Source organism: Hemicordylus capensis, chromosome 5 (genome assembly GCF_027244095.1).
Source record: "Hemicordylus capensis ecotype Gifberg chromosome 5, rHemCap1.1.pri, whole genome shotgun sequence".
NCBI classification, from domain to species: Eukaryota; Metazoa; Chordata; class Lepidosauria; order Squamata; family Cordylidae; genus Hemicordylus; species Hemicordylus capensis.
Window position 1 is genome coordinate 7,062,813 of NC_069661.1, and position 16,259 is coordinate 7,079,071.

At 45.1% G+C, this 16,259-nt stretch overlaps 1 protein-coding gene across 1 annotated transcript; it reads right to left on the bottom strand.

Annotated features, from left to right (window-relative positions):
* Positions 1–5,079: 5,079 nt before the first annotated feature.
* Positions 5,080–13,387, bottom strand: LOC128327735 (progonadoliberin-2). The gene is made up of 4 exons (XM_053256928.1): positions 13,283–13,387; positions 9,171–9,342; positions 8,497–8,580; positions 5,080–5,418 (listed from the first exon to the last, which is right to left on the bottom strand). The coding sequence occupies exons 2-4, from the start codon at positions 9,306–9,308 to the stop codon at positions 5,380–5,382; spliced, it is 261 nt and encodes an 86-aa protein (XP_053112903.1). The 5' UTR covers positions 9,309–9,342; positions 13,283–13,387; the 3' UTR covers positions 5,080–5,379.
* Between the last annotated feature and the right edge of the window lie 2,872 nt (positions 13,388–16,259).

Genomic DNA, 16,259 nt, shown 5'->3' on the forward strand with positions numbered 1-16,259 from the left:
TGATTAGGTTTGGCGGGGAGCAGTCCAGTGAAACGAGGGGTGAGTTCTCAGATCTGTATCCGGGGTGGGGTGGGGTGGGGTGGTTGGGAGTTGGGAGCCCCTGGGGTGGAGTTCTTAGAGCACAGAGCATTCCCCATCTCAGGCTTTTGACTAGGCACCCAAACGTTCCTTTGCAGATTCACTATGCAACGTGGTAGATTCTGAGGGATGCCATATAACAGCTCCCGTTTGGAGGAGCAACTGTCACCAAGCTCCACGATCTGGAACCTACCCAAAAGATAGGAGCAGAACCACTGCAAAGCAGTGCCCCCTATCCCCAACTCCCCCAGGTGAACCAGAAGGATACCGTGGTCGATGGTATTGAACACCGCCGAGAGATCCAGAAGAACCAACAGAGTCACACTCCCTCTGTCGATTCCCCAGTAAAGGTCATCCATCAGGCTGACCAAGGCTGTCTCAACCCCATAGCCAGCTCTAAAGCCAGTCTGAAATGGGTCTAGATAATTGGTTTCCTCCAAAACTGCCTGGCCAGCCTCTCAATCAGCTTGCCCAACCAAGGGAGATTGGCGATTGGCCTGTAACTATCCATCACTAAGGGGTCCAGGGAAGGCTTCTTAAGGAGCGGTCTAACCATTGCCACCTTCAGACAAGGAGACACCCTACCCTCCCTCAGTGATGTGTTTATGATATTAACTAGGCCATCTCCAACAATCTCCCTGCTAGATAGAAGCAGCCAAGTCGCTCAACAGGTGGTAGGCTGCACCGCCTCAAGCAGCTTATCCACAGTCACGGATTGAAACTGATCCAACCTAATACTTCAAGAAGGATTGCTGGACACCTCCTCCATAGACCTGGCAGAAATAGTGGGGTCCAAGTCAGCCCAAATACAGGAGATTTTGTCCGCAAATAACCCATTAAAAGCCTCACAGCAGACCGACCCCAGGGACTGATTTGAAGTTGAAGGAGCAGAAACTAAACTCCTCAAAACCCGGGATAGCTCTGCTGAACGCGAACCTATGCGCGCAGACCAAAATTCCTTTTTCGCTGTACACTACTGTACTACTGCATAAGTCTTCAAATGGGTTACATGCTGCATCCTGTCAGATTCAAGCCGAGTTCTCCTCCACTTGCATTCCAGTCGCCTACCCAGACGCTTCAGTTGTCGTAGCCCCTCGGTATACCAAGGGGCCATTTTTGAAGCAGGTTGGGAGGGACGCTTAGGAGCAATCATGTCTACTGCCTTGGTGAATTCCCTATCCCAGGTTCCCACCAGGTCATCGACAGAATCAATGGCCACACCAATTTCAAAACCCTCCAAGGCCTTTTGGTAACCTGTTGGGTCCAGAGTCTTTTTGGGCGGACCATCCTAATAGGTCCATCGCCCCTGCGGGGGTGGATTATGGCTGTGAAACCAACCTTAACCAGATAGTGGTCTGTCCATGACAATGAGGAAAGCACCGGATCTCGCACCCACAGAACACCCCTCTGATCCAAACAAAGACCAAATCGAGTGTGTGGCTTGCAACATGAGTTGGTTCAGAAACTAATTGGGATAAGTATCATCAGCTAAATGAAATTTATAAAAAGGATCTTAAAGTTGGATTTGTGGATCAAATGTCGAGATTCGAGGAGGAGTTTTGTGAAAATGACAAAAGATTAGTCTCTAAGATGTACAAGTTGTTGCTTTTGGAGGAGACAAGAGATGAAGTGGTTAAAACGACTATGATAAAATGGGCTCAAGATGTGGGTCATAATATAGATATGGTTGGGGAAAATTATGGAAAACTGATTTAAGCTTTACTGCATGTTATACTTTAAAAGAAAATTATTATAAGATGATGTATAGGTGGTATCTGACACTGAAAAAATTAGCATTAATGTAAAAATGTTTCAAACAAATGTTGGAAATGTGGACAATGTGAAGTAACTTTTTTCCATGTGTGGTGGTCATGCGGGAAGACAAAGGCTTGTTGGGATATGATATATAATGAGTTGAAGAACATTTTTAAAATGACATTCCCTAAGAGGCCAGAATCCTTCCTGCTGGGAATAACCCAAGGAGAGTTTTTCAGAAGAAATTTAACATTCTTTATGTATGCAACCATGGCGGCTAGGATAGTATATGTGCAGAAGTGGAAGGACACTAAAATTTCCTCAAAAGAAGACTGGTTGATAATTTTGGAATATGCTGAGATGGCAAAGCTTGCAGCACTTATAAGGGATGAAATTTTGGAATCTTTCAAAGAAGATTGGGAACCATTTTTACTTTGCTTAAAGAACTATTTTTCTAATATGGACTTTTCAGCAGGGTTTGAAATATAGTAATAACAGAAGGTTGGGTTGGGTAAAATCAAGTAGTAATATGGAGTATCTATGTTTTGAATTATTATAGCAATGGTTTATATGTATAGTTAATGTGAACTGTGCAGATAGGTAAGCGGGAAGTCAATATTTACTTAAATAAATACATGAATGTAATTTGAATGTAAAGCTATTGTAAAAGCCAATAAAAATTTAAAATACAAGAAACTAATTGGGATAGGCCCATAGTTGTCATGGCCGCTATGAACTCCTGAGCCACACCAGACAAGCCAGCCCCAAAGTGGATGTTGAAGTCCCCAGCAGCACCAGAAGCCTGGGAGACTCCAACACCACTCTGAGATCAGCTCTGTCAGCTCAGTTAGGGGGTCAGTTGGGCAGCGGGGTGGACTATACACCAACAGAATCCCCAATCTATCCCTAGTCCCCAGCCTCAGAAAGACACACTCAATATAAGTCAACTGTCTCACAAGGGCCCTGGTAAGGGGAATGGTAGCCTTATGGACCACAGCCACTCCACCCCCACCCCCACTTCCCCTAGCCTGTTCCACAACAGAGTAGCCTGGTGGAAGAAGCTGGGCCCAAACTGGACCACTTGCTTCCCGCAACCAGGTCTCAGTTATACAAACCAGGTCAGCTCCCTCTTTCATGATCAAATCATGGACAATTTCGGTCTTATTCTGAACTGACCTGGCATTGCCGAGGAGCAAGGCCAGACTCTGTGGATAGTTGGAGCTGCTCCCCAAGGCCTAAGATTTGACAAGGCAGTTGGAAGTGGAAACAGTTACTAAATTACTAGTTTCTCTTCCCCTGTTCTGCCAGCGCCAATTCTTCTATTCCCCACCACTACAGCAGTAGCCACCCCAGAAATGCCAGATGCACCCCCCGCACCATCCCACTCAAGAGAGCCCAAACACAACACATAGGAATCAATGAAGGGTTATAATTTATTATGCAAGTTTGATTAAGTGAGATACTTCATGACTCACGATTTGTATATTGAGATAGTTATTTGGGGTTCTTTTGTGTACTACTTATACCAAGTCAGAACATTGGTCCATCTCTCCCATTCAAATGCAAACCAGAACAGACCCCGCAGAAGGTTCCAAGTTCCCTCCCTGGCAGCATCTCCAAGACAGGGCTGAGAGAGATTCCTGCCTGCAACCTTGGAGAAGCCCCTGTCAGTCTGTGTAGACAATACTGAGCTAGATGGCCCAATGGTCTGACTCAGTCAGTGGTGCTTTTACCCCTGAACTTTGGCCCCGAAGTCCAGGGCCTCCATACCCCCTGGGGCCCCCCCAAATCCTCTTGGGTGGTGTGGTTGTTTTGGAGTTCCAGTGCATCAACCTTTTGCACCAACTATCCTAATGATCATCAATAGGGGCATTGGGAGTAGAGGTTGTTAGTGAGGGTCTCCTTACCTGTCCCTGCTTTACCTCTACTCTATGACCCCTGCTTTGACTCCTCAGGTATTTCCTGTGGGAAGTCAGTCCACTTCCTTTCTTCTTGGAGAGGAGATAGATGGAAACATCTCCCCGCCCCCCTGACCAACCATCTATCCATTATGTATGTAGCTCTTAGACATGGGTAGGTCTTTACGATGCAGAATGTACTTCACCGATAAACCTATTTCGTTTAGATTGTACTACAATCTCCATGCGTCTTCTTTAGGTAACTGCAGCAATGAAGAAAACTCTGCACTCTACTCTGTAACTTGAGTGGGTAGCTTCCTCTGTTGGCACTTTGAAAAATAATTACAATTAACGGTAGTTGTTGCTGGCCCGCACAGAGCCAGGTGGCAGAGTGTGATTATGACCTGTGCCAGGTGCTTTAGAGATAGAGTGAGGAAATAAATATGTGGGATGGGAATATGTTTCTGCTACTGCATATTTGCATATACCTATATCTGTTTTATGTTCTTAGAGTCTTATGAGTTCAGTTGCTGTTTGTGCCCTCAAGAAGCCATGTGTTTAAAATGCCGCGTTTGACATGGTGTGTGTAGGGCAGGGGTGGGGAACCTTGGCCCTCCAGCTGTTTTTGAACTACAACTCCCACCATACTAATTGTGGCTGGGGATGATGGGAGTTGTAGTTCAACAACAGCTGGAGGGCCAAGGTTCCCCACCCCTGGTGTAGGGAGATAATGCTTAACTTGTGGGGAGCGGGCTTCCAGCAAGTGGGGAAGGCTCCAAAGGCCTTTAGGTCCAAGCTCCAAAATTACCTAAGTGCACCTCTGGACACAGTATAAGTAAATGTTCCTGTGTACATTTGCTTGAGAACTGTTATTTACAGAAAGGAAGCTCTTAACATTGGTAAGAGTTTGGAGTCCAGAAGTTGTACATGAAGAGATCCAAAGAAAGCATCAAAGAGATCCTTTGAGAAATCCATTCCCATTCAAGGCTGCAAGCTTTACACTTTACTTCAGTCCCTGTAGTACCACCTTAAGTGGTGGAGCGGGAAAATGCTTGACTAACAAGCAGAAGGTTGCCAGTTTGAATCCCCGCTGGTACTATATCGGGCAGCAGCGATAAAGGAAGATGCTGAAAAGCATCATCTCATACTGTGCAGGAGGAGGCAATGGTCAACCCCTCCTGTATTCTACCTAAAGAAAACCACGAGGCTCTGTGGTCACCAGGAGTCGAAATCGACTTGATGGCACACTTTACCTTTACCTCAGTCCCTGGAACCTAAGAACAAGCTTTAAACCTTCAAATGCTGGTGAGTATTTAAATGCATATGTAGAGCATAAAATGTATAAACGTTTGTATATGTAGCAAAATAAATATTTTATTCAATTACTGGAGTTTTACTGGAGTTTTAAAAGAGATCTCCCCATGAGTCTTTCTTCTCTCTGGTCAACAGGCAATACGTGCTATTTCAGCCACTATGGTCAGGTGTCTGCATGCTGGGAACCAAGCAAAGATCGCTACAGTGTTCAAATGAGAATTTCCTAAACGGCTGGGCAATGCACATCAAGTCTACAAACAAAATACATTAAGCATAAGAGACGTGAGCTGTCTGCTCAGATGCTAAATATTCTCAAGCACAACAGAAAGGGTTGTCATTTCTTCTTCTGAAGTTGTCTTGCTAGCATGTCAGCCTGTGAAAATAAATACATGGACAAATCAATACGTCATTTCAACACCGAGGAGGGTCTGCATCAGTCCTAAACATACTGCTTGGGAAGAACTCCTTTGGAGATCATTGAGAGGGTCCACATATGTGATTATCACTTTGCATCTGATTATTTGCAGCTGTGTGTATAAAGTGACCACCACCCCCGCCCCACTGAAAAGGATTGTCCAGTCTGTGAAGACTCGTGCATGTCACCTTTTGATGATGCAGTTATCATGGAGGTTAGGTCTAGTTTATCATGGAGGAGAGGTCTATGAATAGTTTTTTTTCCAGTGGTGACACCCACTTTGTGGAACTCCCTGCCACTAGAGATTCATTTTGCTCCTTTGTTGGTGTTCCACTGCTACTTAAACACAATTTTATTCAATTTCTTTTTATTTCTGTGGTTTGCTGTTTTGTTTTTCTCCTAATTTAACATTTCTTATATCTCTCCAATATGTTGTTTTCTTGCCTTTCGTAATTTTATCAGTAACTTGATTATGAGACATTGTTTTTGGTATTCATTATATGCTGTTAGGAATTGGAGTGCCTCTTCAGAGGGGAAAAGTGAGGGTCTTAAAAAAAAAAAGGTATGATAGCGAAATGGAGCCTCCAGTCTCAAAGGCGGTGTACCGCTGAATACTAGTTGCTAGGTGGCAAAAATCAAGAGGTTTTGACTTTGTGTTCTGCTCATGTTCTGCCAAAGCATTTGGCTGGCCACTGCTGGAAACAGAGCTTATGGCTGAAATCTTGAGCAGTGGAACGGATCACCTTTTGAACCACCTGCTCCACTGAGGACATGTTAAAAAAAAAAAAAAAGTCTGCTGTGTTGCACTAATACTTAAACTAGTGCAATCACACTCCTACAATGCTACTCAGCCTGCTTCTCTGACCTGTGACTTTGTCTTGTGGTGTGATGGTTAGAAGGTTGGACTAGGACCAGGAAGACCCAAGTTCAAATCCCCACTTGGTCTTGGAACTCACTGGATGACTCTGGGTCAGTCACTTATCTCTCAGCCTAACCTACCTCACAGGGTTGTTGTGAGGATAAACAGAACCATGTTGTAATGATCAGCCAATAACAGCCTTTCCTTTCCTCTAAAGAGTGAACCGGAAGTGTACCCTGTCCTGACTGACAGGCTAAGGATCAGCCACTCAGCACATGGTGGGCAGGACCTTGAGGGCCATGAGAGAGGAAGAGAAGGGTTTCTTTGTCTCAGATGCAGTTAGGTGGGAGATGAGAGAGGATGGGCGGAAGGCTTAGTGAACAGCAAGGGATTTTTGCTGCATGATGGTCAAAAGCTAGCCTGGAGAATTCTCTCATAGAAGGACATCTGCAGATCCTTGAAAGACAGGATTGCAGGAAGCTTGAATTCTCTCCTGGAATTTGGGGTGAGTTCAAGTGGGAAGGAAGCCAGGGCTTTTGGCTTCTGAAAGGCCTAGCCAGGGAACAGTTTGCTAGTTAGTACGCGTCAGAAACTTTTTTTCCTTTTTGTGCTTTGCAAATCCTTACAATTGTTCTAAGTTTGTTTATCTGTAACGTAAGAAATGCTAAACTTGTGCCCAAGTCCATCCAGGGCGCTGTAAAAGTCTCTGTAACCTAAATGGGCTTTTAAAGGTTCCTATATCCCTGTTTCTTGCAACTGGGTTGCTTTTTGAAGTATTCTTGCAACTACTGAACATTTCTTTTACTTGTAACTAGAAGCTGAGAAAGACGGAAGCAGTCTGTAGTATTCTGAATAAAGTTTTCCCCTTTTTGTTCTTTGTATTTTACCTGCCTCTGAGTGGATTTTTAACTCAGGAAAAAGGGGTTTTACTCTGGTGCAAACACATCTCAATTTTAATTGCTAAGCAACTCTACCAAGTGTTCTCATCATGTGTAGGCTTGCATATGGAGATTTTTGTGTACTTTTCCAATAGTAAAGAGAAGGCGAGTTCCCTGGAATTTTGCCCACACCAGGGTGGGGCTTACACTCTGTTAAAAAGTGGGTGTGGTGGCAGCACTACTGAAGAAGCTTTCTTTCTCATCTGTTCAGTCGTGACCGACTCTTGGTCACTCTGGATCAATGCACTCCATGCCATCCTATCTCGTACAGCTTCCTTTAATTCCACCATGGTCAGTTTAAGCAGTTTAAGTTTAAAGGAACAGCCTTTGTTGAGCAAACATGGAGGGGATGATTCAGCATTTTTCTTCTCCGCCTACCCCACCCCCCACCCCACCCCGGCCACATGGGCTTGCTTTGAGACAAAGGCACCATTGTAGGGGGCAGCACCCAGAGGACAGCCTCCAAGGATGACCTTATTGCAGAAGGTGCTCCTTCAGGGACTAATAAAAGCCATGTAGGGCTTTAAAAGTCAGCACTAGCACTGAAGTGGGCCTGGAAACAGACTAGCCACTAGTGCAACTGAGGTAGCCTTGGTGTGGTATGTGCAATGAAGCCAATCCCCATGTACTGCATTGTTCTGCACTGGCTGGAGAATGCCTGAGGAAACCAATTGCTTCCTTCAGAAGGACAACTACAATGCACTGACTTTCAGAAGGGCCATTCAAATGAATAAAACCCAGGGCGATTGGTTGGTTATGCTTTTGTTTTTAGGGACTGCCCATAAATGGCCATTTTAAAAGGTCCTGTTTTCTGTGCTGCCTAAGATTTGATGTCTTATGGATTCATTTTCCACTGACTTTTAATTGCATTGATTTTTTAATTGCTATTTTCCCCTATGTGCTGGACCACCTTAGGATTGCAAACTTAGCTTTCTGTATGATGCGGGACATACTAAAATGATGACAGTGAATGCCTATTGACCTTCGTGGTTTGCGCTTTTGATTCTCAGGGGGTTGTTGGTCAGGACATTTGTGGACAGTCCCTAAAAAAACCTATGTATGACCCACCAGTCTCACCCAGGGTTTCATTCATTTGAATGGCACTTCTGAAATTTAGTGTAGCACAAGAATCGCCCTTGGAAAGAAAGCAATTCATTTCAATAGGAAGTCACTGTTTGTTGAAGTACATACCCCAAGATAACTCTGAGCCTGCAACTCTCACTACTTTGCTTAGCTTACCAGTAGAGTCTTCACAATTTTCTCTCTTGGGACCTTCAGATAACTACAGTCTTCCCCATCACATAATTTGATATCCTCGGAGACCTGGATTCAGAGGGGGTGAGGGAAGAAGAGTTAGGTGGAGAGTAAAGGTAAAGTGTGCCGTCGAGTCGGAATTGGCTCCTGGTGCTCACAGAGCCCTGTGGTTTTTCTTTGGTAGAATACAGGAGGGGTTTACCATTGCCATCTCCTGTGCAGTATGAGATGATGCCTTTCAGCATCTCCAGTGCAGTATGAGATTATGCCTCTGAGTACCAGTTGCAGGGGAGTAACAGCAGGAGAGAGGACATGCCCTCAGCTCTTGCCTGTGGGCTTCTCAGAGGCATCTGGTGGGCCACTGTGTGAAGAGGATGCTGGACTAGATGGGCCATGGGCCTGATCCAGCAGGGCTGTTCTTATGTTCTTATCTTCCTATATCGCTGCTGCCCGATACAAGTGTTGCCCATACTCTGGGAAACATACCAGCGTAGGGGCTCTCAAACTTGAGTCCAGATGTTGCCTTTGGCCATTGGGGCTGGGGCCGATGGAAGTTGTAGTCCAGCAACATCTGGAATCCCAAGTTTGAGAACCACTGGTTTATAGGGTTCAGTGGGATTTATACAAATCATGGAGGATTAAAGACCACATCAGTGTACCTCTGGACTTGGTGGCAAATCGATCTCTCTCTTCCCTCCAGGGTACCACCCATGAGACCAGTGCTGAGCTTTTGACAACTGCACACTGATGGTGAGAACTAAGCAAAGGAAGAGCAAGAGAGGACTCTGGCATCCCATGGCGTTGGTTTGAGCCCAGATATATCCGTGCGGCCTGCAAGGGAGAAAGGAGAATTCGAACACTCAGCAACGGAGTGGGGAGATATGCTAGCCTTCTGCCCCAAAACAAAGAGGCTGGGATGGAGCTGTCGTTCAGGGGCAGAGCACCTCCTTTGCATGTGGAAGGTCTCAGGTTCAGTCCCTGGCAGCATCTTCCCAGCAGGGCTGGGAAAGACTCCTGCCTGAAACCTTGGAGAGCCGCTGCCAGTCAGTGCAGACAAGACTGAGCTCGATGGACCAAGGGTCTGACTTGGTGCGGAGATAGGGAGGAGAGCTGGTCTTGTGGTAACAAGCAGGAATTGTCCCCTTTGCTAAGCATGGTCCACCCCGGCTTGCATTTGAATGGGAGACCACATGTGTGAGCACTGTAAGATATTTGGGGGAGGGGGGCCACCAAGGGCAGAGAATGCACTTAGCTGTCACCCCAGTGGTACCCCTCAGTGCTTATGTTTACCCATCAGGGTGAAGGACAGCAGTCACTCACTTATATGGAATTATTTGGGGACAGTAATTGCAGGTGCATTTCCTCCGTCAGTTCTCTCTGTCTTGGAGAGCTGTTCCAGTTATCTCTAGCTAACTACAGACATAAGTTTATTTATTTGTTTCTGTTGATTTCATTTATATGCTCATATATTTATATGTTCATTTCATTTATATATATATATACCCATTCTAAATGGCTCAGACAGTACACACACACACACACAACCATTTAATATATTAACATAAAACTCATTAAAAAACCATTTAAACCACTTAAATATGATTAAAAGCCCAGGCTGAAAAGATGGGTCTTTATGGCTCTCTTGAAGGCCTCCAAAGATGATAAACCGTTTATACTCATGGTAGGGATGTGCATGAACCAATCCGCAACTAACCGTGCAGGGCTGCCAATAGGTTTCCCGGCAAAATACAAAGTGCTAGTTATAACTTATAAAGCCCTAAATGGCTTAGGCCCTGGGTAGTTAAGAGAGCGTCTTCTTCACTATGAGCCACACCGCTCATTGAGGTCATCTGAGGAGGTCCGTCTCCAGTTACCGCTGATGCGTCTGGTGGCTACACAGAGACGGGCCTTCTCGGTCGCTGCCCTGAGATTGTGGAATGCGCTTCCTGCTGAGATACAATCCTCCCCATCTCTGGCAATTAAAAATAAATAAATCTGAAAACCCATCTTTTCACCCAAGCTTCCCAGCTTTTTAAAATTGTCTGTTTTAATTTTATGGCTGATTTTAAACTGTTACATTGTTTAACTTTTCATATGTGTTTTAATTGTTTTATGTTATTTATTTATTTATTTATTTATTAAACTTCTATACCGCCCAAACTTTCATCTCTGGGCAGTATAGAAGTTTAATGAATGAATGAATGAATGAATGAATAACCGTGCCAGTTTGATGGTTTGACTGTGAACCGAACCAGCCTCCAGGAGAGGCAGTTCAGTCTGCGATTGAACCGCACCGAGCCCAGTCCGTTACAGGCTGGTTTGACCTGGTTGGACGGTCCGAGGGGCTCTGTTTGTAAAGGGGAATGCAGTGAGGATTCCCTTTTACAAACAAAGGGGAATTTTGTCTTCCAATGGCAACTGGGGGGGGGGCAGCAAGAGGGCACTTTTAAAAAGTAGATGCTTAGATCCTGCGGCAGCGCGGTTTTGGCCTTTGCGGAATGCATGCAAATGACCTCTGCACATCTGTGGAGGCCAGGACCATGCCGCCACCAGCAGATTGGTAAGCATCTACTTTTAAAGGCGCCCTCTCACCGCCACCACCCCCAGCCACCCTTAGAAGCCTTTTAAAGGCAGGATCCCCCTTTGCTTGTAAAGGGGAATCCTCACCGGATCCCCCATTACAAACATAGCCCCTTGGTCCAGGTCAGGCCAGTTCGATTGAATGGATTGGACCGGCTGGTTGGTTTGACCGAACCAGTTTGCAGACCAGTGGTTTGGTTCAAATTCGGTCTGAATTTGAACCGAACCACAAAAATTGGTCCATGCACACCCCTAACGCATGGGGAATGTGTTCTACAACCAGGGATGAGGACTGAGAAGGCCCAATCCCAAGTTGCCACCAGATGAAATGAACATTATATGGTCTCTCCGAGTTACCCCAGAGACAAATCTGGCTGCGGCATTTTGGACTAACTGAAGTTTTCCAGACCATGTACGAAGATCGCCCTATATAGAGCCCACTGCAGTAGTCCAGCCTGGAGGTTACCAGCTGATGCACCACTGTCTTGAGGTCACTCTCCAAGAAACAGGTGGATCTGTCAATATCAGTTGAAGCTGGTGAAAAGTGCTCTTGGCCATAGCCTCAGCCTGAGACTCCAGGATGAGATCAGGATCCAAGAGCACTCCCAAACTGCATACCTGTTCTTTCTGGGGGAGGGTAACCCCACCCAGAACAGGAGATTCTATCCCATACTCCAGATTACAACCCTCTACAATGAGCACCTCCATCTTGCTTGGATTCCGCTTCAATTTATTAACCCTCATTCAGCCCATTACTGCCTGTAGGTAGGCATTTAGGGAGATAATGCCATTTCGTGATGGTGATGGTGGTGGTGGTGGTGGTGATATGGATAGATTTGAGTGTCATCAGCACACTGATAGCACCCAACACCAAATCCCCTGATGACCTCAACCAGCAGTTTCATGTAGATCTTAAAAAGCATTGGTGACAGCATGGAGCCCTGAGGGACTCCATATAGCCCTATTAATCCCCAGCACAGCATCCCAATTGTGGCTGTTGCTGGTGTCTATGTTTCTTTTTTAGATTGTGAGCTTTTTGAGGGCAGGGAGCCATTAAATTAAATTAAATTAAATTAAATTAATTACTTAATTAATATCTATGTAAGCCGTTTTGGGAACTTTTGTTGAAGTGGTGTATAAGAACTTTTGTTGAAGTGGTATATAAGTATTTGTTGTGTACATATCAGCTCCGATTTCAAAGAGCAAATGTCACCAAGTGCCACCATCTGAAATCTACCCGAGAGATAGAAGGGGAATCACTGCAAGGCAGTGCCCCCTATCCCCAAATCCCCCAGGCGATCCAGAAGCAGGAGTTCCTAAGCTGGGGTGTCCCCATTGGGAACCCCTGCTATAGATAATGCCTCGAATGCTACCATTTCTTCCGCAGGGAATCAAACCCTTCACAGAGAATCCTCCTCAGAGCGTACAATACCCTAACCCTATAGAGTATTTTTGTATGTAAATGCATCTGTTCTTATTTGTTCACTGTTCCTCTCCGCTCCCCACCCAACCGCTAGACTTTGATGTAATCTCCTCAGGGCTGAGACCTGACTTCTTGCTTAACATTACATGCTCAAATGCCATGTGTATCGACAGCATTATATAAAATGATAAATAGGCCCTCTTTTAAGTGCACTGAAAGCACTCTTCTTCTTTTTGCTAAGAAAGCACTAACTGGGCATCAGCTGCTCACATCAGCTGCCTGATCAGCATGTTTGCAACAAGAAAGAAAGAAAGGAAAAATTCCTGCTTCAAACATTACGGAGCACACACTTTCTCTTCATGGAGGTGAATCTAATGGAATGTTTTAAGTGGCACTGAGGAATAGCTAGAAATTATTCCCTGGAGATAGAAAAAGGAATTACCCGGTGATAATTGCAGCCCATTGTGAACGCAAGTCAGTGGCAAATACTTTAGGGAAGGAGCTGCCAAAATATCTGGGGCAAAATGTATCACTAGTTTAACCAGTACAAACAAAAGAAATCTTTACCCACTTTACGCTTATTGTGGTGTGAAAAAAAGATTCTAACACAACCCTGGGAAGTCTAACAGCCGCTATTAAGCAATTAATATCTTCGGAATGATCCCCGGAAGCCAGGCATTTTCTAGTTGAAATATCATTATCTCATCCAGTTTGCTTGCAAACTACTCACTCTACTCACTGCACAAGAGTTAGCAAAATTCTACTCACCCGTTCTCAATGTCACTGTTCCTCTCCTTCTGTCTGGAGATCCCACTGAATTCCCAGCAATTTGCCAGGGGTATTTATACTTCTCCTTGTGTGCTTCAGTCCAGGCAACTGGTTGCCCCATTGGCTGAGGCTGTGAGCTGACGTTTGCTGCATTGTGCTATAGGGATGCTTCTGAGCCTCCCTCCCATCAGACTGATGCTATGCTTTCGACAGTCTGCCTCCCCTGACCCTTTCTTTATCTGGCAACAGAATTTGGAACCTCAACTAAAAAGTTCCAGAGTACTGGTGATACAAGCCTTCATTTCAAACATGGGTTTGTAATGGGATAAATAGGACATTTGTTCCAGGTGGTAACTTCTGCTGACTCTGCTTGATCCTGTCAGACGACTCGTGAATTCTTCCCCAAAGAGTAAAATATCACTGGGCAATTGCCGTTCACCTCTCGATGATTACCTGGAATTCCTGATTCTTTCTTCCCTAGCACTGCTAAGAATGTTAAGACTTTGCTCTGTTCCCTAGCAGGGGCAGGCAAGCCTGGCCTTCCAGCTGTTGTTGAACTACAATTCCCATTATCCCCAGTCACAATTAATTGTGGCTGCGGATGATGGGAATTGTAGTTCAGCAGCGGCTGGAGGTCCCAGGTTGCCTACTCCTGTGAGGACCAAATTACTGTGAACCTGAAAGTGTGCTTCCATGCTCCCCGCTTAAAGCAGATAGGTGTGTGGGGAAGAGATTGCGACTGGAACTGGAGGGGATTCACCCTTTGCCACTTCACCCCAGCCCAAATGAAAATTTCCCCGCAAAGCTGCTTTTTGTCCCAGGAGGGAAGTTGACAGCGGTGCCGACAGCAGCTTTCTGCCTTGGGCAAAGCCTTGCAAGGGTCAGATCCGTCCTGAAGAGCGCGCTGGTGGTGGCGGTGGGGGGCATGATGGCCCAAGAATACTCCGCCAGAGGCAACCCGTCTTGCCTTGCCTCGTAAAAGGGCTGCCCTCTCTAGGCTCCAGCGTGTCCCCACACCCAGTCTGCTCATTGGTGGCTCTCCTAGAGCTGGCCTAACGGCACGTACTTTAACAATGAACTCAGTTTATTTTAAACCCTCACTAGTACCCCAAGACTTGTATAAGCTGCAAGTTGCAAGCTGCAATCTGTAAAAGGACAGATTCTAATGGAAATTTTATACAATTCCAAAAATCAAGCCACCATAAACATAAACATCAAAATGCAATGATATATCATTATCCATCTTCACATCTCAACGGTCTCATAAAAGCAACCGTGCTCTTATGAAAAACTTCATTTATATCTGAAGATGAGTAATGGGATTTTATTGCATTTTGAAGTATTGGTTTATGAGTGCCTGATCTTTGGAGTTGTATAAAATTTACACAAAGTTTGTTCTTTTACCTAGTGGTTTATGTATATAACAGATACTTTCAGGTCAGCCTGGATCTGTGCCTAAGTGGCTAGTTCCAGTCTGGCCTATCTGCCTGCCTCCCTTCCTGTTCCCTTCGGACAGACACCTCAGCTTCAGCCCCACCCAACAAAAGATGCATGAATTGTCCCTTTTGCTAAGCAGGGTCTGCCCTGGTTTGCATTTGAATGGGAGACTGCATGTAAGTACTGTAAGATAGTCCCCATAGGGGATGGAGCCGTAGCTCAGTGGAAGAGCATCTGCATATTTGCATGCAGGAGGTTCCAAGTTCCCTCACTGTCAGCATCTCCAAGACAGGGCTGAGAGAAATTCCTGTGTGCAACCTTGGAGAAGTCACTGCCAGTTTGTGAAGACAATACTGAGCTAGATGGACCAGTGGTCTGACTTGGTATAAAGCAGCTTCCTATGTCCCAGTGTCATCCCTGCTAACTGGGTAAAGAGGCACCTTTCAAAATGGTGATTATCTTATTTTAGCCACCAGCCCTATTCAACTCCAGCACAGCCACTTTCCAGGGTCCCAGCATACTGAAATTTGTAGTTTTCCAGCATTTTTTGGTCTGGCTACATCCACTGCTAAATAGTTTTTGAAATATTAAAAGATTAACAAGCTTGACTTGTATTTTTCAGCTGATATTATGGTAAAGTTATCTGAAAGATGGGTGTCAGATGTTTGGACAGGGGGCGCAATTTCAGTGCTTGCCCTAAGCACTATTTTCCCTAGCTACGACTCTGGTTGTGTCTTCCTTCCTTCCTTCCTTCCTTCCTTCCTTCCTTCCTTCCTTTCTTTCTTTCATCAGACTTATATACCGCCCAAACCTTCGTCTCTGGGCGGTTAACATAAAACAATTAAAACACCTATAAAAATTAAAACATAACTTTTTAAGATGATGAGCCTTTTGGGGACAGGTAGGGTTGCCATATCCAAGCTTCCCAAATCTGGGTGGCCTAATCTGCATATTATGCAAATTATGTGGAAACTAATTCACATTTATTTATACAGATCTGTATACTTTCCCCTCCTTCTCTGCCCTCCCATGTGATCGGATCCAGAGTAAAATCCAGGCAATCAGGGCAGCACATTTGAAATCTGTGTAAATCCAGGTGGAATTTAGCAGCTGGAGGAGCAGGAGCCAAAATCCAGGAGCTACCCTAAATTCCAGGGGGCCATGGCAACCCTAGGGACAGGGGACAATATTAATTAGTAGTAGTAAACCATAAGAATAATAAAGCAGCAAATAACAGCAGTGTCAAAGAAGATTAGCAGATACGAAGCCAGAATTACACAACACAGGCAGAATCTCCAATTCCAGTCGAATCAGAGAGGTTTCTACCAAAGCATAGAAGGAGAAACTGCAAGAAACCTAGAAACCCCAAATAAAGAAGAAACTACTATCCTCAATAGTAGTCCTTACAGACAGTTCCTCAGTTCCTATCTGCTCGATCAGTAGGTCTTCTTGAAGTTCCCTGACAATGATCGTCCCGGGTGCTTCAGCTCCTGCAGCCACTTGCCCATCTTATTATTATTTTAATTAAGTTCTGTCCATC